This window comes from Westerdykella ornata, assembly GCF_010094085.1.
Source record: "Westerdykella ornata strain CBS 379.55 unplaced genomic scaffold EI97scaffold_2, whole genome shotgun sequence".
NCBI classification, from domain to species: domain Eukaryota; kingdom Fungi; phylum Ascomycota; class Dothideomycetes; order Pleosporales; family Sporormiaceae; genus Westerdykella; species Westerdykella ornata.
Window position 1 is genome coordinate 1,144,983 of NW_022986852.1, and position 22,110 is coordinate 1,167,092.

The following is a 22,110-nucleotide window of genomic DNA, read 5'->3' on the forward strand; positions in this document are numbered from 1 at the left end:
AAGTGTTCTTCTCCGCCGGAGACAAATGCGAGTATGAAATGCAATGTCCCAGGCGGATACAAGTTCATGTATGAGTATAGTCATATTGTAACTGGTCTGATTTCAAAAACTGGATTTTACATCGGTACTGACGCTGACAAGGTCTCGATACCAGTATCTCATGAGCGGCCAGTTGCTGTGTCTAGAGGAGCTCTCAAAACAATAATGTCCATCTGAAGACTAGGGCAATGTGGTTGGCTAGGAGTTATTAGTTAGTTGCGCTTAGTAGCCCTTTGAAATGTCATGATATTGTCAAAAATAGCTGCAAGCACTATTCTACATCCTGAGATTCGATAGGATCAATACATCTTCGAGAGGCTCTGGGAACGGTTCGCATCCTCCCTATATTTTCTTTTCCTTGGCAACATTGAGTGTCTCATAAAGGCCTAGCCCGTCTCGAGTGGCGATATCTGCGGGCTTTCTTTCATGTCGCAGGACCAGGTCGAAAAGTCAAAAAGAACTATTTGAATTCAGCACAGTACGATCACAAAAGGTGTCTCAGCGAAACCGAGATATGTACGGAGTAGACAAACGAAAATACACAGTACCACTCAGGTACTTGATATTGCTGTGCCACCAGGTACCTCGCATATACGCTATACGCTATGCGCGGAACTTTGCCATCGCCCTCGTCACTAATCCGTCCCGAGGTCGCCACCCAGGTCCACAGCCTCATCCGCTCCGGAAGCCACACATCCGAATGGACTGACTTGGTCTTGTTGGTGAGTCGACAGTGACGTGACGCGCGTTCTACCCCAACGACTCCTTTACAGAACGGCACCGGCAGAAATTGCAAAAATTCACAATCCCTCTCCACAAACGAAAACCATCTGAAAGGCGGTGAGACGGAAGCAGAAAAGATACGCTATGTGATTGGATACGCAGAGTTGGTAACAAAGTCACGTGACCCTCGGAAAGCTCATTTCCTTGAGCCCTAAAGTGGTGTGGTGCTGGGGGGAGTGGATCGTCGGTGCCAACCCTGGGAAATCCGTGCTTTAAACCGCCTCCTGGGTCGCTCAACTCCACTCCTCCTCTCCCTCCTTCACTGCATTTGCGACTCGTCCTGGGGACATACAACGGTCTTTGCAGTCGATTGTACCTTTTCCCTTCCGTCTTTAATTCCACGGTTTCCGACTACCGTCGCTATCACCCGTGCGGAGGACCACAGTCATGATGTACGCGGCCAAAGCTCCAAAAGCTTTTCATCCAGGAACATTCTGCTAATCCGCATTGCTGCAGGAATTCCACGACGATGGCGTCGCCCATGGCGCACGACACGTATTGGGGCTCCTTCGAGGAGATCTCCAAGTACAATGTGTCGCTCAATTACGCCGAGAGGCTCTGGCTCGCCTGGTACACCTTCATGCAGAATGACATCCTGGCGACGGGTATCATGTCGTTTACCATGCACGAGATTGTGTATTTTGGGAGGTCATTACCGTGGATCATCATTGATGCCATTCCGTGGTTCAGGAAGTACAAGATCCAACAAGTAAGTCGCTTTTGGCACGCCATCGCTCATGTACACGCTCAGGAGCTTATCTACCCCTGCGCAGGACAAAATCCCTACCCCCTATGAGCAATGGCAATGCGCCCTCCTTGTCCTCATCTCCCACTTCACTGTCGAGCTCCCTCAGATCTGGCTCTTCCACCCTTTGTGTCAGTACTTCGGGCTCAGCACCTCTGTCCCCTTCCCTAGCCTCTACACCATGGCTTGGCAAATCGCAGTCTTCTTCGTCATGGAAGATACCTGGCACTACTGGATGCACCGCGCCATGCACTGGGGTCCCCTCTACAAGAACATCCACAAGATCCACCACCAGTATTCCGCCCCCTTCGGCCTGGCTGCTGAATACGCCTCCCCCATCGAAGTCATGGTCCTCGGTCTCGGGACCGTCGGTACGCCCATCCTCTTCTGTGCCGTGACCGGCGACCTCCACATCCTGACCATGTACGCTTGGATCTGCCTGCGCCTCTTCCAGGCCATCGATGCGCACAGCGGTTACGAGTTCCCCTGGAGTCTGCACCACTTCCTTCCCTTCTGGGCGGGCGCTGAGCACCACGATGTCCACCACGAGCGCTTTATCGGTAACTACTCCAGCAGCTTCCGGTGGTGGGATTACTTCCTTGATACCGAGGCTGGTCCTGAGGCGGCAAAGAAGAGGCGCGAGAGGAAGCTTGCCAAGGCGAAGAAGGCGCAGTAGACACCATGCTGTGTGCTGCACCACCCCGAAAGTAATTCGCACCAATTTTGAAATGTTTGGGACCCTTCTTCCCTTGAGCTTCCGGAATTGTCGCCCGATCAGCGACCGAGCGAACAAGGACCATGCCTCCTTTCGTGCGTGCCATTTCTTGCATATTTTTGCATTGGACTTTGCCTCGGCTTGTCCACCGTAGGGAGGGTCAAGGACTCGGCGTCTTCTGGTTGCTTTGGTCATGAGGTTAGACGCCATCCTGGCGCTAGATGATAAAGAGAGGCGTAATGGGCGGTAGTGGGATTTTGTACATAGCCTGCCGGAGGGACAGCCGGAGACTGAAGGGAAGCCTCGTATGACACACGCTTTGCATATATTATTTGTAATAATGAAGAAGAACACTTAGTGGCATCATTATGCTTATTTTCGTTGTTGGTTCCTGTCCATGTCATATGTGTTTGCATGGGTATTTGTCGGCTCTCGATGAGACATCAAGATTGACCATGGTACGTAACTCAATCTTACTTGTTTATTGCTGCTTTCGATGATGTACCCCAGATCTCTGACAGCCGGTCAGTTCAGCAACATAGCTCTGGGCTCCTCTGCGATCCAACGAACGCCTTCAGCCAAAGATACATCCATAATGATAATAGAGTATCATTGTATCATTCCACACCCCTTCCCTCCCTGCTATCTACAACTTACTCTTCTCCCCCACGACCCTCACCACCGCCCGTCCATTCGTCAACACCGTCTTCCCGCCCTCGACCCTGACGATAAACCGAATCTCCTCAAACCCCTCACTCCCCACCTTCTCCCCCGTCCTCCATATATCGGTAATAAGCTTCACACCAGGGATAACGGGGCTCGCGAACCGCGCCTGGAACTCCTTCAGATTCCTCGGATCGCTACCTCCAAAGTGCTGCAAGACAGCATGCGCGGCGGTATTCCAGCTGAACAAGCCGTGGATGATGGGGCCCCCGAAACCCATCTGCTTACCGGGTTCGGGCCCCGCGTGCAGCGGGTTGTAATCGCCATTGAGGCGGTACAGCAGCGCCGTCGTGCCCGTCGTCTGCGTCTCTTGCGACGCGTCGGGCTTCCTGTCCTTGGGCGGCGGGTAATTCTGCGTCTTGGGGCCCTTGGGACCGCCCCAGTTGCCCTGCCCGACGTAGAACCCGCTACCTACCGCGCGCGTGTACACCTCGCCCGTCTCCTTGTCGACGAGGCATTGCTCCGTCTCGACGACGGTGCCCGGTTTGCCCTTGTCGTAGACGCCCAGGACTTTGCTGCGGATCTCGAAGGAGCGGCCCGCGGAGGTCGGGGGGATGGGTTTGAGGAACTGGATCTTGCGCTCGCCGTCGAGGACGTGCTTGGTGTCGAATTTGGGGACGCCGGGGATGGGGACGGCGGAGCTGCGGGCGTAGAAGTCGATGACTTCTTGGTCCGTGTGCTTGAAGGGGAGGATGATGGGGTAGGTTGGGAAGGGTTGGAAGTTGGGGTGGAGTTCCTGTAGCTGGTTAGTTTTGGGGGAATGAAAGGGGAGCAAGCTGGGTTGAGGGGAATTGTTTCATGGGCACGAGGGAAATAATGGCCATGTCTGAGTGTTGTACTAGTGAGATACTCACATAGAGGAAATGCAACTCCTCCTCCGTAACCCCAATGCTCGCCGCAAAGAGCAATACGTCCCTCTTCAACCACGACACGGGGATGGGAGGGTACTCGAATCCAACGCCAGGGCCGCTCATTTTGGCTGATGATCGATCTCTTTCGTGGTAAATATTCTTCACAACTTCAATCAAATCTCGAGAATACGGTAGAAAGAGGGAAAGGAACAATCACAGCCTGGTCCTCGCAAATTAAAACCTAGGTACACAGGAAAGCGGGGCGGGAGCCTCGCAACCCGCGAGCTCGCCATGGAGGTTCAGCTCAGTTGCCGAGGTCGATTCGCTGATGTCGCAACGTCGAAGACCCACACTATCCCCGAACAAGAACTAGCGATGCCGGAGACCGACGCCCGGACGCCCGACGTCGCGATGTGAGAGCTGGAGATTGCATAATCTTATCTGATCAAATCCGCGCGGTTTCTCTGGTGAATAGATTGGTCCGGCAGTAGACAAGTATGGAACGCCGCACAAATCGTGTTTTTGAAAAAACTGTTCTGTTTTCCATGTCATCTAATACACCTTATGAAATGTCGGCGACAGCCTTTCAGGGTGTGCTATCCTAAGAGAGAGTTCGTTGATATTTCGATGAAGCAAACGGCCATGCAAGCCTGGATACCAATGAAATGCCTTGTTCGAATGGACTGGTTCCGGAAGGAAATAAAAAAGAAATCCATCATGGCGCGGCGCCGCCTATACTGCGCGCATGGAAGCTTCGCTCTGCTGTACGAGAGAAAGAAAACCAACCATATCATTGCCCAAGGGTGCCTCCTGACCCTCCGAGATACTCCAACAACACCGATGCCCAGAATTGACAGCCCAATCATAACATCCTTCCCATTCATGATGTCGCGGTGAACCGAATATGCCCAAGGAAAAACCGTACAGATGCAGTGAAAAAGCGCCGAACCGACCATGAAATATATACACGAAATCACTGGAACATCCACTGACAATGGCAGGCTTGTGGAGGGTCCCCCCTTTTTTCTAGGCTTACCAGGTTCCTCCGCCTGGGTTGCCCGGATACACTAGTCGCTGTTGGGCTGGGGGAGGGACTGTCAGGGTCCATGAATTCTTGGAGGCTCGGATCTTCCTCGCTGAGGTAGATTCTGATGGGGTCCTGGGCGTCGTCCACCACGGGTACTAAGGTCAGGTTCTCAAGAAGTCGCATTTGCTGGCAATACGGTTTCGGCGATCCGGGCAGACGCCGCTCCTCAATCTTCACGATGCGGGGATAAGGAGTGTATCTTGGGTAAGGAACATCGTCTCTCCGCCTTGGAGGCGCCGAAGCGGGCAGCGGTGTTGCTTGGGACGGGGGAGGTGGGCTAGAAGGGGCTTGGTCGCTAGCCGTTGCAGGCGCAGTTTCGAGGGGAAGAGATGAGCCAGAGGGTATCGGGGGCCAAGCGGTCGGGTAATTTGTGACGGTGGCTGCGGTGGAGTTATCCTCAACATAAATATAGCCCTCGAGATACGTCGAGTTCCAGTAGCAGAACCATGGGGTATCGCCTGGTTGGACCTCGAACCGGTGCCGGAACTGTGCTTTGTCATCGCGTCGTTGTGGGGTTACCAGTGCCGCGCCAGCGGCAAAGTCATTCTGGCCGAGCACGACAATCTTGTCGTACATGGACGCGAAGTGATATGCGGGTCCGTATACTTTGAAGTCTAGGTCGGATACCAGCTGCATGGGCGTGCGAGCGATCGAAGGCGGCTGGATACCATATTGGATGCTTTTGTCTGGACCTGGGAAAGGTGCAATGGAAGCCATGGGACGAATCGATTGACCGGTGCGGTCCGTGGAGTTGATGGTGAGCACCAAGGGAGCAAATGTCAACTTGCAGGACCATGCAGAAAGCTGATTGGCCACTGTTAGACAATTCTTGCTGCTCTCTTGCGCGATTCCCAGAGGCAAGGCAAAAGTCCCAGTAGGGATGGGCGATAACGACGTTGGTGTGGGGATTGGAGTTGCATCAAACAAAGAGATGGTGCCTGTCACTTGTGGCGATCTGTTCCAAGTCAGCAAAATTCAGCGAAAAAAAAAAAGAGTGGATGACTGACGGCTCATCGTAATCTCTCCCCTTGGATCCATAGCTCCCGCCCCTGTTCCTGGCCTTTGCGATAAATGTGCCAATGGCAGCACCCAAGATGGCAGCGAATATCAACAGCAGGAAGAGAACTGCTATCGCCACAACCATCGGAACCCTGCCCCAAAGCCGTTTCTTTCGCCAAGGAGTGGCACCCTTTCCAATCTCCTGCTTTTCCGGAAAGCCACTGTCTGTTGCGGAAAGCGAGGCAGCCGGTGTGGTAGCGGCCTCGACATTAGCGGGTCGCAGTGGGGCGCCGGCATTCTGCGGTTCTTGTGCCTGGGGTGGCAAAGCTTGAACAGGGGAAAGGGGCGCGACGGGTGAAACAGGTGAGGGAGGTAATTCAGGCGACGACGGCGTCGTGACCGCAGCGCTATCCAATACGGCGGCGGGTGCAGCGACGGGCGCAGGAACGGGGGCTACAATGGGTGTTGCACTTGCCTCGGCGGCCAAGGCGGCCTTCGTTGGACCCTCTTCCGGGTAACGGGTGTAAGGAGGTAGTTGTTCGGTGTGGCCATCTGGTCCGATTATGTCTTGTTCTTCGCCATCGGGTCCTATCCGCCTATGGTATCCTGTATTCAGCCCAGGGAAGCCTAAGGGTATGGTGGACTGGACAGGTGGTAGAGCATCCTCCTCGACAACGTTCTGCGGGTACATGCCATAGGGGTGCGTGGGTCCACTTAGTGAGGGTAGCTGGTGTATAGGTCGCTGTGCTGAGGAGGTTGTCACGCTTGAGCTACGCCCCACGGGGTTTTGGGGGTACATGGCATAGGGATGGCTTGGGCCTGAATTGAAAGGACTATCCGAGCTGGTAGCAAAGGAGGTCGTGGAGGTAATGGATACATGGCGTCGCAATGCTTCTGCAGCTTGTGCACTGGCGGTTCTGTTGTGGTGGGGGTCCGGGTGGCCAGAATCCGGTGAAGGCGAGCGTAGTCGGTATGGGGCTTTGATCGCACCGCTTTGTGAAGATACGCTCCCAATGTCATCGTCTGTTACCTGCTCTGTGGGAGTTGACGGCGGTTGACTGGCGGTATGGTCGTGTTGGAGCTCGGGGTCGGCAGCGGTTCTCTCACTAACGCTGGTCGGTCGAAAGCCGTCGGCAATAGGCATGAAGTCATCTTCCTCGGCGTCTAGAGCATACTCATCGGCGAATACATCCTCAGTATTGGCAGAAGGCGAGGGTGTGGGCTCGTCGTGGCTGTCTGTGGTGGGTCGGGCCATGGCGTCTGGGAAGAAGCGGGCAGGCCTCGCGGGCCTGCACACGGGGTAACTGGCAATCCGGCGGCGATTCGGCGCTGTGCTGTACGCTGAATGGCGTGGTATCGATGCGCGGGGACGTCTCGAGGGTGCATGCGCGGGTGGAGGAACGGGTGGGGAGGTCGAGGGATGTGGTGTTTGAGTTGGGTTGAGGATTGAGGGTTGAGGATGGCAGGCTGGGCTGGCTGAATGAGACGGACCAAGGGGGCCCGCACCCCGATCACAAACGGCACTTGGAAGCGCTAGACTAGGGTAGGGCCGGCGCAACACCATTCATATTGACGTCTCAGGACCGAAACACCTTACAAGCAGGCCAACCACTCAGTCAGCGGCGAAGAGATGCCGAAGCCCAGTTTTCGAAGTACGTGCAAAAGATGGGAGAAGTGTTTCTCTTCGTTTGCTGAACTTGCCTATGGCATTTGCCTTTGTTTCCTTCACACCCACGATGGGAGTGCGATGGACTGGGAAATTCAAATAATGCCTGGACCGGCATTTAGCCATGCTGTCCTCTGCAGCCAATATCGAGGCACTCTCGCTCTCCATCGTGTTCCCCAGCTCTTCCAGATGGTTGGCATGCCTCTCTCGCGAGGCCTGCACGCAGTGCCATGTCGAGAGGGCCCAAAGCCCAAAAACCGGCGTTGAGGGGAAGACGAAGCGCTTGAGGGCGTCCAACAAGACGACCAGTTGGTTCCATGGCACCGTGTAGAGCACGGCTCCACGCCTTGCCATGTGGCCATGGATCACAGAGCAATTCAATTGCACGGATAGATTGCCCACAGGTCCCACGCCTGCATTCCCATCGGTTCGCTTACAGAACTTCTCCGCCTCGATCTTTGAGCGCACTTTACACAGTGCGTACTGCTGGTACAGAGACTTGTCGGACTTGATGTCAAATTGGACACATAGTAAAATGCGAGCGAGCGTCACGTCGGCCGGGGCACGCACGTCCAATCGAAGGACGGTCGGTGGTGCCATCACTGCGTCTGCTGTAATTGTGGTCTCCGCATCTAAGATGGGGGATCCCCGGGGCGAGTCAATTCGAGCTGGTTCTGCCGCGCCAGGGAAAGAATGATTCCATCAATACTAGGTTGGACGATGGCTGGTTGTATGACAGAGTGAAGCATTATTAAAGGGTGGGAAGATCGTTGAGGATGCATCCTCCATCCAGCTACTGATAAATGTAAGTACAAACACAGCATACATCTTTGACCATTCGGTAATCATCACTGATCAGCAATGCAGGCCCTAGCGCTCCGCCCTGGCTCCAGCTCTCAACGAAGTCATGTATCTATACCATAGTAAGCCGCTTGTTAGTATAAGTAAAATCGGAGTACTCAACTGAGTAGGGCATTGGAGAAGCACGTGATCAACAAATCGCACTCATGTGCTCCATTCTGCGAATCGGCCGAGTCCCATCCACAGGTGCCTCCGGGATGACACAGAGGAGAACGTTATTCGGTACAGCTTGACTGCGTAGAAGAGTATACTGGGTATATTGAATGCCGCATTTTGTCTCTACGCGAGAGCATGCAGGACAAGCATGCGAGAGCAGTGTGCAACCCGCCAGCGTCCTCCGAGGTCGGACCCATCTTAATCCCTTCATACGTACGAAGTTACGCTCTCACTGTTTTCCAAAGTCGTACGTCCTACCAGCGACCTCATCCGCAAAAGCACCACGCTCCTGTCCAATCACGGAACCTCTCTCCATGTCCCAACGATGAGAATGGTGCAGTCCCAGCAACGGGAAAAGCATGCAAAAGGGCAAACTGGCGCAAGGAGCAAGAATTGGACGCAAGCGCATCAACACACGTGGGAGTCGATCCGAGGCCAGCATCAGGACTACAGACTGAGCCACCCTGTGTCGTAACCATCCGCGTAATCCCACGGCAGGGAGGGCATCAGTACATAGGTATTCTCGTTTTTCCAGATGGTACGGAGTAGATAGAGCTTTGATCGAACTGGGTTGGAATTTCCAGTAAGAGCAGTTCGCCACAAAGGCAGCGCTATCTGTCCCTGAACTAAACCAGATGAGGTAAGGCGATCCACGCGTGCATGTGGCTTTGCATCCAGGCTCTGGTGTGGCGGTAGGTGCCCCTCGGCGGAACATGATTGCGCATTATCGTGGGTGCGAAGACGGCATCCCTACGTAACCCATGAGATGGGCAGAAATGAGATGTAGCAGTCTTGTTCTTGCTGATGCTGAGTGAGGACATGTGCTTGCTCCTCACACTGTCGTTTACATGGAGCGCTTACCATTGTCCTCCAAATTCTTTCAATGTTATACCGGGAGGCGAACACTTTTTTATTTACTCCCGAGAGCCAGAACCCCCCTAGCCGCTGCACACCAGAAAGCCGCCCAAGCCGCTTTTCCTTGAACTGCGAACCTCTCGTCCAATTGCCACGGAAAGATCGCCGCTAGGCCGCAAATTGCCTTTGTCCCTTGCCCTTCAACATCTGCTAGCTACTTAACCAGCGGTGTGCACTAGCACTCTTCCACCACCTGCACTCCTCCCGCACTCCTCCCACACTCCTCCCACACCCTACACCCTTCCCCTCTCCCAACTTCTCAGGAAACTTGCCGCAGCCATGGCTCAACGTCCTTCCAACATCGGTATCAAGGCCATCGAGCTCTACTTCCCCAGCCAGGTTCGTTGCACATCCCCTACCTTTTGCCAGACATTCCCCTTTTCAACCCCCCACTCGTTCCGCCCCTCCCAATGCACATACTCTCCTGACACCTGCTCCAGTGCGTCGATCAGGCTGAGCTCGAGAAGTTCGATGGCGTGTCTCAGGGCAAGTACACCATCGGCCTCGGCCAGACCAAGATGTCCTTCTGCGATGACCGCGAGGGTGAGTCCAACACCCGAAACTGTCTTCTGCCGGGCCCGTTAACCTTTCCACAGACATCTACTCGCTCGCCCTGACGACTCTCTCCACCCTCTTCAAGAAATACAACATCGATCCCAAGTCAATTGGCCGCCTTGAGGTCGGTACCGAGACGCTTCTAGACAAGTCCAAGTCCGTCAAGTCGGTTCTGATGCAGCTGTTCGAGGAATCGGGCAACTACAATGTCGAGGGTGTGGACACGGTGAACGCATGCTACGGTGGCACCAATGCTCTGTTCAACTCGGTCAACTGGATCGAGTCTTCCGCATGGGATGGCCGTGATGCTATTGTCGTTGCTGGAGATATTGCCCTGTACAAGAAGGGCAATGCCCGTCCCACCGGTGGTGCGGGCTGCGTTGCCATGCTCATTGGCCCCGACGCCCCTGTTGCAATCGAGCCCGGTCTGCGTGGATCCTACATCACCCATGCCTACGACTTCTACAAGCCCGATCTTACCAGCGAATACCCCATCGTGGACGGACAGTTCTCTATCCGGTGCTATACCGAGGCTGTGGACGCCTGCTACAAGGCCTACAACCAACGCTCGGCCGTTCTCAAGAGCCAGCAGAACGGCGTCAACGGAAATGGCGTCAATGGTCACTCGGAGGAGCTCGAGACTCCGTTGGACCGCTTTGACTACATGTGCTTCCACGCTCCCACCTGCAAGCTCGTGTCCAAGTCGTACGCTCGCTTGCTCTACAACGATTACCTCGCTGATCCCTCCAACCCCATCTTCGCCGATGTTCCCGCAGAGCTCAAGGATATGGATTATGCTGCGTCGGTCACCGACAAGACTGTCGAGAAAACTTTCATGGGTCTCGCAAAGAAGAGGTTCGCGGCTCGCGTTCACCCAAGCATCCAAGTCCCTACCCAGTGCGGAAACATGTACTGTGGTAGCGTCTACGGAAGTCTGTGCAGCTTGCTTTCCAACATTCCCAACGAAACCGCCCAGGGAAAGCGCATCGGCATGTTCAGCTACGGTAGCGGGCTTGCCAGCTCCATGTTCTCCTTCAAGATCAGGGGAAGTATCGAAGAGTTGCAGAAGAAGATGGATATCCAGAATAGGCTAGACTCGCGCCGTGTGGTTCCCCCAGAGGTGTACGACGAGGTACGTTCTTTGACACTGTTGATATTGTTCTGCGAACACGTGACTGACCCTGACGTAGATGTGCAACCTCCGCGAGAAGGCTCACCTGCAGAAGGATTATACCCCCGTCGGCCAGACCGAAACCCTGTTCCCCGGCACTTACTACCTTACCGGCATTGACAGCATGTTCCGCCGCACCTATGAGATCAAGCAGTAGCCACCTTCTGGATGATAGCCGGCGTTTCCCTCCAATTCTTCTCCCACAGTTTTGCATTTGCAGGAGCCGGTAGCATTCGGTAGTTTGGCTCGTGTTGCCTTGCATTACTCGCCCTTCTTTATCTCGCTTTCAAAACTCCTGAGGCGCGCCTGGAAAGAAGACGGCGGCGCCCAGGGCAATCCTAGACCTGACGATAGACAACGACAGAACTGTACGGAGGATAATAATTACCCCTTCAACCTTGGGGAACTTTGGATGGCCCACGGACTACTGGAGGCAATCGTGGGACCGGTTTCTGGGTTATCTGTGATACTTAATGGTAAATGCGTTCGCTTCGAGCGCTTGTTCAAAATTCTTCATATGCGTTCGTCCAAAGTCCATCTCGCTTCTTGCTAGACTCACTGAAACGAATACGACACTAAAAAGCTCCACTAATCATACGCTTCTTCGTCGTTGCTTAAATCCTTTTTGAAGACATCTCCAACCGCATCCAATCTGCCGTAACCATGCCTGACCATGCTGAAATGCTCATCAAATCAATCCCACTGAACGCCTTATATAAAATGCATATTACCGCCTCTTCGATTACTCCAGGATTCCGTCAATCTCTCCCGGCAACCGTTTCACTCTCCTTTGCTCCCAATTCTCCAGATCCTTTGCTTGCAACCTCTGCGTCGTTGTTAGCACAATCCCTTCATACTCCGTATTCTTCTTGAATCCTCCCAACCCTAACCATATCAAAACCCGCTCTCCTTTCCTCAAGACCAACAAAACCATACAGGACAAACTTACATAATACTCCTCCTTCATATCGACCCTCCGTCTGTTCTTCCCCAAACCCATCGCTTCCTCCACCGACACCTGCTGATTCTTGCGATCGTGGCGTTCGTACCGAAGCGCGGTGGCGGGTGTGAGCATGAAGCTGCCTGCGACAATGGTGCTGATGAAGGGCAGGCCGAAGAGCAGGAAGGGGTGTTTTGTGAGGGCGCGGCGGTATCGGGCGGCGATGGTGTTGGGTAGGGTCGCGGAGAAGGATTTGCGTGCGAAGGGCGACATTGTGTGTGAGAAGCCGCTGCGGCGAGCGAGGGGGTTAGATGGGTAGAGGGCAGCGATGCGGTCGTATGAGCCTGGATTCTGAAGCTGGCTGGAGCTTCCAATATGGAGTGCAGCGTTAGCGGCTTGGCGGTGCGGCGTGACTTCGCGTTTTCTCTGACGCGACTTGGGGACGTGACAAGTTCCCACCAGGTGGGCAGGCATCCATGTCCACGAACCTTCGTCATCGGACGTGCATTCTGGTGAGCTGGCCCTCAATACTGCTCACAAAGCTTGAAGAATACTCCGTTCTAGGGAGACTTCTTGGTTAAAGCATATCTATCCAAATACCACCCCACATACACCTTCTACGGCTTCCGGTATACTCTCTGGAGCTGCTATGTTAAAATAATGCAAACCCCAAACGACTGAATCCACCATGGTCCGCAAAGGCGGAACTTCCACACAGCATCGGCCAGCATCCACATCAGCAAAAGGGAACACGATTCCTCCACCCTCCACCATAGCAGCCCAAATCGTCAACAATGCCACCGCTACCAAGAACTCCACCCTTAAAGGCCAGCCTCAGGACGGAGGAGCCACCACCAAAATCCCCTTCCCAGAACTCCTCCGCGAATTTCTTCGCAATCCCATCATTGACGACCTCGATCCCCAGCTCAACGTGCAATTCATCTCAACCATCGTCGAGGCCGGACTGGATGCTTTGAATCAGGGGAACCCGTTCGCGCTGGAACGGCCGAAGGATTTGGCAAGTGACAGCCTCAGAGCCATTAGGATCAGCATATGGCAGATTCCCCAGCTGTTGCTTAGTACGAGGGCACAGAAAGAGGGGGATGGGGTGGGGACCGAGCCGCCGGTGTTTCTCTGGCTTTTTACGAAGATTCTGGGATTGGTGGATGTGGCGAGGTATGAGGGCTTGCACAGTGAGTTGCGCGAACTGTTGAGTACGTTTTTGAAAGCATTGGGTAGGTCGCAGGGGTTGTGGAAATGGGAGGAGGTGGTTGCGAGGCTGTATAGGGGATGTGTTGACTGTGGGTCTCTCCTGACGACTGTGTCAAGGGTTTCACTGATGAAGTCTAGCGATTTTGTCTACTCTGGAGACGCCCGACATTACACCTACGCTGAGCCCTCAATGCCACATCGTCCTCCCTCCATTAACCAACGTCAGCGATCTCTGGCCGGAAAGCCAGAGCGTTATTGCACTCCCACAAGGCTGTCAGATTACACTTACCTCGCGCTCCAAAGCCATACTCGTTGGCTTAATGCTTGTACAGAGTCTGCTTGATTACAGTGAAGCCCGGCATGAAGGGCAAAGGACTACTGTTGCACCCTTCTTGGATAACTACCTCCCTTGGATTTTGGATAGTTGCCTTACGTTATGGCGGTGCTTTAGGCTGGGAAGGCCTGTCGAGCGCAACACTGTGTACAATGCTATCGAAACCAACTTTATGGATGTCCTGGGGACGGCGACACTGCCTTGTATTCGATCCCGAGATTCTCCATATTCGCTCAAAGCCGCCATTGCGCTTTCAACAAATCTGGCAGACCTCATCCAGTCTTGCACAAAATCTGGGTTCCCAGTGCCGAATCAGACTCGCCTCGCCTCCTTGGTAGTTCGCCTTCGAGAGGCTATTGAAAACCTGGACGGTGGTAGTGGAGGAACTACGGACCGGCGCAGGGATATCAAGAACCTCATTACAGACACTATGGCGCCCGTTATACTAGGAACATGCGAAAATGAAGAGAGATTTGCTTCGTTGGAAAAAGATCTACAGGTATATTCCAATTTCCCTTCTGGCATATCTCGACTAATTCACTACAGCTTGCCTTGTGCCTATGGACCTCGTCCGGAAACTGGCCGGCTCAGGTCATCGAGTTGCGGAGTCTGCTATGTTCCGGTACGAGCGATGTGTTCTCAGATACCACTCTTCAGGGAGAGTGTGCTTCCGTTGTCAGGGCCTTCAAACACCTGAACGTTGCAGATGATGAACCTCCGACTAAGCGGCGGCGCACAACTGATTGGATTCATGACAACGATCATCTCGTACCCTACAAGCAGCTTGTCATGAGGGTGACCGGTAGCACCCAGGAATCGCCTGTCCTTGGCCTCTCTGGACTTCATGAATCCATTTTGTGAGTCATTTTACAGGGGATATGTGGGTGTCTTGTACTTATGAAATCCCAGGGATATCTACAGAGGCAGAGGCGAAGAGCCAAAAGACGAAACAACTGATACCGATATGGTAGATGCTGAACGGGAAGCTGGCGAAGGCAAACCTCTCGACAACGATGGACAGAATTGCGAGCTGATCCAAGCATTGGGAACGCTAGCATGTGCCGGAACTCGATGTTTGCGGCCACTTCAACATGACCGGCCCGCCTCGTGGAAAGATATGGGGTGCGACTTGTGCGATACTTCTCAGCCATGCCAACGGACTGAGCAAGTATTTTGGGACAAGACTACATCCGGCGATGACTGGAAAGATGCGATAGCGGCAATGCTCACCATCATCGGACTGCAGGAATTTCGGGAGTCCGCGAAGCCGCGGATTCACATGGCCCTTGCGATCAGGAGGGTTTTTAATCACATCTCCAATGCTGAGTACCTGAATCTTGAGGACTCTGCTTTGGGTGAATGGCTTCTGTCGTCAATGAGTAGTTCGCTACGGGAGCTGAGGATCGCGGCAGTGTAAGTGTGGCGTGCCACTCTTGGAGTTCTTTTTTTCCTCTACTAAACCTCTTAGGCAAGCTCTCATGGTTTTCCTTCGAACTGACGTTCCTCAGCCTATCAGAGGGAAGAACCGCATGCTGGCGCTTGAATTCTTTGATACTCTGTCAAAGAAAGATACGCTCTCCGTACATGAGACGTTGATCATGGCTTATGGTCAGGCGGCAAGGTAAGACTTGCTCAGCAGTTCAGTCAAATTGTTGCTAATCTGATGCCAAGGGTCTGTGGAGAAGACGAACTTCCCATCATCCTGCTTCAATTGGTCGAGTACCTGGGGCATACCAATGCGTTAATCTGTGCTATGGCCTACAACGAGGTATTCATATAATCCGCCAATTGTTTGTAGGAGACGCCTAACGTCTACAGCTCGCATCCGTCGCAGATGCTTTCAAAAAGAAGCCTGTGGATCTATTACGCCCTTATTGGAGAAGCATCGGGGTCTCGTTGTGTAAAGACCTGCGCAACAAGCCACAGAAAGCGCAACATCTCTCTGACCTCACCGAGCAAAGCGTCACTCACCTGCTATTGTCGACTCAAGCCGACATCCTTCCCTACTTAGTGCTGACAAAACGGAAAGATATCCTGCAGCAAATAGCAACGGCGCGTGGAAGCAGCATTCAGGATGTATGCATCCAGCCGCATAGGCACCTTGCTAATATTCTGGCTCTGCTGCTCTGCCAGCCTGTTTCAGACGTGGAGAAAAGTGCGATGGACGCTTTGGTGGCGGTGTCTCCTGCCTTTGGCGAGAGTGGTTTCGATCTGTCGGATTATGTCAAGTATGAGCCAGTGATGGTAGCCTGCGAGATATTGAAATCTGCCGCCGATCAGCACGAGTCGAAGAAACCACAGGTAAGGCTGTCACTAGCCTGGCTGTTTGCAAATCCAGGATAACAAACAATTACAGTATCATCGCGGCTTTCGTACACTCGTTGCCCTTGCGGACATGAAGAACGGTCAAAGGAAGTCCAGTGGCAAGAAGAAGGCCCTGGAGGCGTTCTTTGAAGTCCACCTTCTAGGCATTATGGCACATTTTTCGGAGATTCTCGACTCGGCTGTTAGTTACCCTGTGGTCGAGAAGAAAAGATGCGTTGGGGCCATCAATGAGATGATCACTATAGCCGGCAATTGTGCTAGCTCAGCGTTGCCCCAGGTGCGTTCCTCCATCAGTGAAGCCAGAGGACTGCTAACAATGTGTAGATTAGGGCTAGTCTTCAGTCGGCCATGGCGGATCCCCAGCTCTGTGATCAGACGTTCTTGGTCTGGTCTGCTCTCCTTGCCGTGTTGGATGAAGAAGACTTGGAGCTCGTTATTGACCAGACCTTTGCCCTGATCGTACAGAACTGGACATGCTTCTCGGAGGAGACCCATGTTGTCGCCAATGAGACACTCATGGGTCTGGTCCATAAGCATAACGCGCTGTTGAGGGAAAGGATCGGCTACATCCCTTCACTGGCTTCGATACCGATGCTGTCAAAACTAGAAGCTGAGCTTTCCCGCCTTAAGGACAAGGTCGACAAGGCCAGCCTTCTCAGCACATTCAGTCAACGACTGAACGACGAGAACGCCATTGTGGTGCGCCATGCTCTCAAAGAACTTGTACGCTTTCTCGAGACGAACCAGAAAATTCTACACCAAGCGGCTGTGTCTCAGAAGCCCTTCCCCGGGCTACCTGCGCTTACTCGCTCCCTCCTGGATGCTTGTGTGCGATTCGCAGAGGACCACCAAGACATCCCTACCCTTTGTGCTCGCTGTCTAGGACAAGTCGGCGGGCTGGACCCATACAAGGTCGAAACCGTGCGCGAGAAGAAGCATATCCTTGTGCTTTCCAATTTCGAGCGTCTCGACGAAGTCATCGATTTCTGCGCGTTCCTGCTCGAGCGCGTTCTCGTTAAAGTCTTTCATTCAACGACCAATTCCAGAACACAGGGCTTTCTGGCCTACGTGATGCAAGAGCTGCTCAGAGCCTGTGGATTTACCACGCTTACTGTTCAGCGGCCGCGAGCTTCGCAGCCGAGTCCCGCGTTGCAGCGATGGATCGAGATTCCTGAAACGGTGAGAAATACATTGACGCCGTTCCTTAGTTCACGGTACACGATCCGTGGGATATCGAATAGTAACGCGCAGGAGTATCCGATCTTCAAAGCTGGGGTCAGCCATTCCGGTTGGCTTCGAGCTTTCGTGTACGATCTGTTGCAGAGTGGGAAGGGGGAGAATGCGCAGATGATATTTACGGCGCTGGCGAGGATTATCAAGGGTCATGATTTGTCTATAGCGACATTCATTCTTCCGTTTGCGGTACTCAACCACATCATTACTGGGGAAGAGAAGCAGACTGCGAAGATTGGGCAAGAGCTGTTGACGGTGCTTCAGGCGGAGAATCAAGTGGAAGATCAGACCGAGGCCTCTACAATCAAGCAATGCAGTGAGGTAAGTGCATTTCGGATTGGGAACTGACAAGTACTGACCTGCCGCAGAATGTCTTCCAAGTTTTGGACTACCTCGCACTCTGGCTCCAGGAGAAGCGCAAAAGCCTGTCCGATGCGAAGCTCATGGCCGGTAAAACCGGCCGTGGTATATCCGAGGAGGAACAAATCAAAGACGTCGCTGCCATCAGTTGCGTCGAGCGTGTCCTTCAACTGATACCTGCAGAGGTGATATCAAGGCGGGCTGTGGAATGCGGGTCCTATGCCCGAGCGCTCTATCACTGGGAGCAGTACTATCGGCAGGAGCGGCAAAAGGCAGAGGATAAGGGGGAGAGTTTCGAAAGCGATGAGCTGATGCAGCATTTGCAGTTGATCTATGCGCAGATCGATGAGCCTGATTGTATTGAGGGGATATCAGCGCACCTGCAGGTCCTGAATCCTGATCAGCAGATCATTGAGCATCGGAAGGCTGGACGGTGGACGGCGGCGCAGAGCTGGTACGAGTTGTCTTTGGCCGAGAAGCCGAATGATGCGGAGACGCAGATAAATCTCTTGACTTGTCTCAAGGAGTCTGGACAATATGGTAAGTTTGATGGGCATGACAGGTTACTCAGAACTAACAGACCTCAGACTCCATCTTGAACTATGTCGACGGTTTTCAGGCCTCCAATTCCTTTTCACCCAGCACACTACCCTTTGCGGCTGAAGCAGCTTGGTCGACGGGCAAATGGGGTCATCTTGAGAGGATGCTAGGATCAGCGTCTGATTCCGGTAACTCCGCTTTGGACTTCAACGTCGGGGTCGGGCGGGCATTACTGGCCTTGCGGGGTAAGCAGCCGCAAGAGTTCAAGACTTTGATTGAAGCTTTGCGCGCGGCAGTGGCGAAGGACTTGTCGCCTACGTCGACTATGTCGCTGCATGCTTGCCATGACAGTCTCGTCAAGCTGCATGTACTCTATGAGATGGAGGCTATTAGTGGTGTTTCGGCGAATCCTGCGACTGATAAGAGCGCCCTCATCGAGACCTTGGATCGGAGACTGGATGTTCTGGGGGCGTACACGTCAGACAAGCAGTATCTTCTCGGCGTGCGGCGTGCTGTCATGCAATTGTCAAGGTTAGCCCCTTACTTTCCCATAATCCTGTTGACATGAAATCTAACATCTCACAGGATCGAGTTCACCAACCTCGACGTTGCCTCAGCATGGTTGACCACGGCGAGGCTCGCACGAAAAGCAGACTTCATGGCTACAGCGTTCACTTCAGTGCTTCATGCTGCGCAACTTGGAGATGACGCTTCAAAGATTGAGTACTCGAAGCTACTCTGGAAAGAAGGCCACCACCGGAAAGCCATCCAAAACCTTCAGGGCGCAATCACGAGCAACGCTTTCCTTAGCCGTGACACGGTGCCGGTCGAAGTCTCCGTCAGCAGGACCATGGAGCATGCGCAAAGCACCAACAAGGTCAAAGCACAAGCTGAGTTACTCCTTGCGAAGTGGCTGGACCGTGCAGGACAGACAAAGGCTCTCGCCTTGAAAGACGCATATGCTTCTGGCATCATGTCGTATCCCAGGTGGGACAAGGGCCACTACTATCTTGGTCGTCACTATGACAAACTTCTCGAGTCGGAAAAAGCTCTCCCAGTCTCTAAGCAAACTAACGCGTATTTTGCTGGGGAGTACAACAAACTTATCATCGAGAACTACGTCAGGTGCGTGGTGTACGGAACCAAGTACTATTACCAGACGATCCCCAAGGTCTTGACCCTATGGCTGGACTTGGGAATGGAAGTAGTGGCAGGGCAACCCAAGGGGCCCAGAGAGAAAGAGATGTACCAACACAAGGTCAAATACCTGGAAGCGATCAATCGACATATCAAGAGATATACGAATGAGCGGATGCCGGCTTATGCTTGGTATACGGCCTTTCCGCAGATCATCACGAGGATCGCGCACCCCAGTGACACGGTGTGGGAGGTGTTGCAAACGATTATCGTGAAGGTAGCGGCGCAGTATCCGCAGCAGGCTTTGTGGAGTCTCTTGCCAGTCACGAAAGCGACGCAACATGACCGTCGAGCGAGAGGCCTTGCAGTATTACAGAAGCTCAAGACGGAGACCGTGAAGAGGAGAACACACGCAGTCGACCTCAACACGCTCATCGTCCACGGCCAACGCCTCACCGACGCCCTCCTCTCCGCCTGCGATCATCCCGTCGAACCTCGCGTCACCCACGTCTCCCTCTCACGCGACCTAGGCTTTAACACAAAGCTCGCCCCTTGCCCCCTCGTCGTGCCTATTGAAGCAACCATGACAGCCTCACTCCCTTCCACCAACGACAGCAAAGTCATCCGGAATCACAACCCCTTCCCCACGGACGCCATCACCATCTCGTCCTTCACCGACGACGTCCTCGTCCTCTCGTCACTCCAACGCCCCCGCAAACTCACCGTCCGCGGCTCCGACGGGCGCTCCTACGGCCTCCTCTGCAAGCCGAAAGACGACCTCCGCAAAGACCAGCGCTTGATGGAGTTCAACGCCGTGATCAACCGCGCCCTTACTCGCGACAACTCCGCCTCCCGCCGTCGCCTCTACATCAAGACATACGGCGTCACGCCGCTGAACGAAGAATGCGGCATCATTGAGTGGGTCGAGGGCCTCAAACCCATGCGCGACATCATCATCCGTCTCTACCGGCAAAAGGGCGTCAACATTGATTACACGGAGATACGAAACCTGCTCGCCGAAGCGTGCTCCGCACCGAACAAATCCCCCATCTTCACCGACGTCATCCTGAAAAAGTTCCCGCCGGTCCTGTACGAATGGTTCATCGAATCCTTCCCCAGCCCGGACTCGTGGTTCGCGGCGCGAACACGCTATACGCGGTCGTGCGCCGTCATGTCCATTGTCGGCCACGTGCTAGGCCTAGGGGATCGGCATGGCGAAAACGTGCTCCTCGAGGAGGGCAACGGCGGGACCTTCCACGTCGACTTCAACTGCCTCTTCGACAAGGGCCTCACGTTTAAGCAGCCGGAGCTCGTGCCCTTCCGCCTCACGCACAACATGGTCGACGCCATGGGCCCGCAGGGGATCGAGGGCGCGTTCCGCACCTCTGCGGAAATCACGTACGCGCTCCTCCGCCAGCACCGGGACACGCTCATCACGATCCTCGAGACGTTTGTGCACGATCCCACGGCGGATTTTCTCTCCGCTGGCGGCGGGGGCGCGAGGAGCCGGAAGAGGCGGGTGGCGGGCGTGCCGGAGACGCCGCAGGAGGTGCTGGAGAGCGTGAGGGGCAAGGTCGAGGGGTTGATGAAGGGGGAGACGGTGCCGTTGAGCGTCGAGGGGTATGTGGATGCGCTCGTGGGCATGGCGAGGGATGAGCGGAATCTGGCGGGCATGTATATTGGGTGGTGTGCTTTTTTCTAGGAGAATATGAATTGACGTGCATGCATCATATTATTGTCTTCGAAGTCAGTTGAGGTTGAATCGGGCTTGTTTGTTTGTCGATTCATGGGGTGTCCATTGCGCCGCTGTGCATGCGACTTTCCGAATCCAAACCTTGTACACTCTTTTTTCTCCTCTTCTTCTTCCCCGAAATTGGAGCCCATACTTCCCGTCAGGCCGTCACTGCCTCGTGGGATTTATTACTCGCGGTACAACATGGCCTATCGGCGCGATACTCTACTGCGGCTGGTAGTTGTCTAGGTGCTTAGCTACCCGATACTAACAAGGTGACTACCTACAGTATTGGGTTATTATTATCATCTAGCGGTCGCGAGACAGACCCTTCTTTTCCATCATTCATGTGCATGGGAAGTATATGCAGTGGTAGTCGACACTGTCATCCATTCCACTCCATTCCCAATCCACCTGTTCCTCAATGTTCGTACTTCATCGTCCGTACAGCTAGCTCTGAGTAGTAAATCAAGGAAAGAAGGGGGAGGACACAGGACGGGTGGGCACATCCGATAAGATAGATATATGCAGAGTTCCATCTCTCAGGTCGTTATCGAATGCACATATATTCACACCCCCTCCAACCTCCCGCTTCCTCATTTCCTGTTCCCCTATGTACACTCCCTTCCCGGTCCTCCATCCTGAAGATAGAAAAACGAAGATATGCATGTGCAATAGATAACCTCCAAAAACCCACCACCACCCTAGCAATTCACCCATTCCCCACCATCAGTCGCAAACCAGAAAAATCCAAATAGCGTGGAAGAAAAACGGTGAAAAAGCCTCCCAAGCAATGCAAATCGAGCCCATCGAAAAACGAGATGGAAACTAACGCTGATCCATCCCGTGACGAGAACAACCTCCCCCCGTTTAATCGCCAACCACGGGCTACACTTTGTCGTCACAGTGCGATGTCGTGAGTCGTGAGCGATGATCGTCCGTGTAGAGCGACTACTGACGGATGGGATGAATGTGATTATAATCCCTTCTCTTTCCTTCCCCTCCCTTCCTTCATTCTTCCGCTTCTGCTT

General features: G+C 53.7%; 7 protein-coding genes across 7 annotated transcripts; 3 read left to right on the forward strand and 4 right to left on the reverse strand.

Moving 5' to 3' along the window:
* The first annotated feature begins 803 nt into the window (after positions 1-803).
* Positions 804-2,646, forward strand: EI97DRAFT_430039 (C-4 methylsterol oxidase). The gene is made up of 3 exons (XM_033797589.1): positions 804-1,214; positions 1,279-1,531; positions 1,596-2,646. The coding sequence occupies exons 2-3, from the start codon at positions 1,292-1,294 to the stop codon at positions 2,241-2,243; spliced, it is 888 nt and encodes a 295-aa protein (XP_033657832.1). The 5' UTR covers positions 804-1,214; positions 1,279-1,291; the 3' UTR covers positions 2,244-2,646.
* A 48-nt stretch (positions 2,647-2,694) lies between these two features.
* On the reverse strand, positions 2,695-4,154 carry EI97DRAFT_411463 (peroxisomal multifunctional enzyme type 2). Its single transcript, XM_033796728.1, has 2 exons — positions 3,860-4,154; positions 2,695-3,741 (listed from the first exon to the last, which is right to left on the reverse strand). Exons 1-2 carry the CDS (start codon positions 3,977-3,979, stop codon positions 2,929-2,931), a joined length of 933 nt encoding a protein of 310 aa, XP_033657833.1. The 5' UTR covers positions 3,980-4,154; the 3' UTR covers positions 2,695-2,928.
* A 208-nt stretch (positions 4,155-4,362) lies between these two features.
* EI97DRAFT_391313 (uncharacterized protein) lies at positions 4,363-7,406 on the reverse strand. The gene is made up of 2 exons (XM_033796238.1): positions 5,951-7,406; positions 4,363-5,898 (listed from the first exon to the last, which is right to left on the reverse strand). Exons 1-2 carry the CDS (start codon positions 7,195-7,197, stop codon positions 4,830-4,832), a joined length of 2,316 nt encoding a protein of 771 aa, XP_033657834.1. The 5' UTR covers positions 7,198-7,406; the 3' UTR covers positions 4,363-4,829.
* A 148-nt stretch (positions 7,407-7,554) lies between these two features.
* On the reverse strand, positions 7,555-8,208 carry EI97DRAFT_464281 (uncharacterized protein; the record flags this gene model as incomplete). Its single annotated transcript, XM_033801409.1, has 1 exon — positions 7,555-8,208. One exon carries the CDS (start codon positions 8,206-8,208, stop codon positions 7,555-7,557), a length of 654 nt encoding a protein of 217 aa, XP_033657835.1.
* A 1,491-nt stretch (positions 8,209-9,699) lies between these two features.
* EI97DRAFT_118099 (hydroxymethylglutaryl-CoA synthase) lies at positions 9,700-11,581 on the forward strand. Its single transcript, XM_033793008.1, has 3 exons — positions 9,700-10,083; positions 10,137-11,227; positions 11,286-11,581. The coding sequence occupies exons 1-3, from the start codon at positions 10,059-10,061 to the stop codon at positions 11,421-11,423; spliced, it is 1,254 nt and encodes a 417-aa protein (XP_033657836.1). The 5' UTR covers positions 9,700-10,058; the 3' UTR covers positions 11,424-11,581.
* Positions 11,582-11,666: 85 nt separating this feature from the next.
* On the reverse strand, positions 11,667-12,479 carry EI97DRAFT_411467 (cytochrome c oxidase-like protein-assembly factor cox16; the record flags this gene model as incomplete). The annotated part of the gene is made up of 2 exons (XM_033796729.1): positions 11,667-12,092; positions 12,216-12,479. 2 exons carry the CDS (start codon positions 12,477-12,479, stop codon positions 12,009-12,011), a joined length of 348 nt encoding a protein of 115 aa, XP_033657837.1. The 3' UTR covers positions 11,667-12,008.
* A 191-nt stretch (positions 12,480-12,670) lies between these two features.
* EI97DRAFT_498514 (protein kinase rad3) lies at positions 12,671-21,055 on the forward strand. The gene is made up of 12 exons (XM_033802557.1): positions 12,671-13,507; positions 13,557-14,251; positions 14,299-14,609; positions 14,662-15,165; positions 15,221-15,373; positions 15,424-15,520; positions 15,571-16,053; positions 16,109-16,354; positions 16,402-17,631; positions 17,679-18,210; positions 18,258-18,741; positions 18,796-21,055. Exons 1-12 carry the CDS (start codon positions 12,895-12,897, stop codon positions 21,047-21,049), a joined length of 7,602 nt encoding a protein of 2,533 aa, XP_033657838.1. The 5' UTR covers positions 12,671-12,894; the 3' UTR covers positions 21,050-21,055.
* Positions 21,056-22,110: the final 1,055 nt, after the last annotated feature.

Excerpts from the sequence above, each read along its gene's own strand:
- EI97DRAFT_430039 (XM_033797589.1), top strand. The coding sequence starts at position 1,292 with ATGGCGTCGCCCATGGCGCACGACACGTATTGGGGCTCCTTCGAGGAG. Across the intron at positions 1,532-1,595 it reads GGAAGTACAAGATCCAACAA|GACAAAATCCCTACCCCCTA; the intron begins GTAAGTCGCTTT and ends ACCCCTGCGCAG.
- EI97DRAFT_411463 (XM_033796728.1), bottom strand. The coding sequence starts at position 3,979 with ATGAGCGGCCCTGGCGTTGGATTCGAGTACCCTCCCATCCCCGTGTCG. Across the intron at positions 3,742-3,859 it reads AGGAGTTGCATTTCCTCTAT|GAACTCCACCCCAACTTCCA; the intron begins GTGAGTATCTCA and ends AACCAGCTACAG.
- EI97DRAFT_391313 (XM_033796238.1), bottom strand. The coding sequence starts at position 7,197 with ATGGCCCGACCCACCACAGACAGCCACGACGAGCCCACACCCTCGCCT. Across the intron at positions 5,899-5,950 it reads GGGAGAGATTACGATGAGCC|ATCGCCACAAGTGACAGGCA; the intron begins GTCAGTCATCCA and ends GACTTGGAACAG.
- EI97DRAFT_118099 (XM_033793008.1), top strand. The coding sequence starts at position 10,059 with ATGTCCTTCTGCGATGACCGCGAGG. Across the intron at positions 10,084-10,136 it reads CTTCTGCGATGACCGCGAGG|ACATCTACTCGCTCGCCCTG; the intron begins GTGAGTCCAACA and ends ACCTTTCCACAG. Across the intron at positions 11,228-11,285 it reads CCCCAGAGGTGTACGACGAG|ATGTGCAACCTCCGCGAGAA; the intron begins GTACGTTCTTTG and ends ACCCTGACGTAG.
- EI97DRAFT_498514 (XM_033802557.1), top strand. The coding sequence starts at position 12,895 with ATGGTCCGCAAAGGCGGAACTTCCACACAGCATCGGCCAGCATCCACA. Across the intron at positions 14,610-14,661 it reads GGACTTCATGAATCCATTTT|GGATATCTACAGAGGCAGAG; the intron begins GTGAGTCATTTT and ends ATGAAATCCCAG. Across the intron at positions 17,632-17,678 it reads CAATCAAGCAATGCAGTGAG|AATGTCTTCCAAGTTTTGGA; the intron begins GTAAGTGCATTT and ends GACCTGCCGCAG.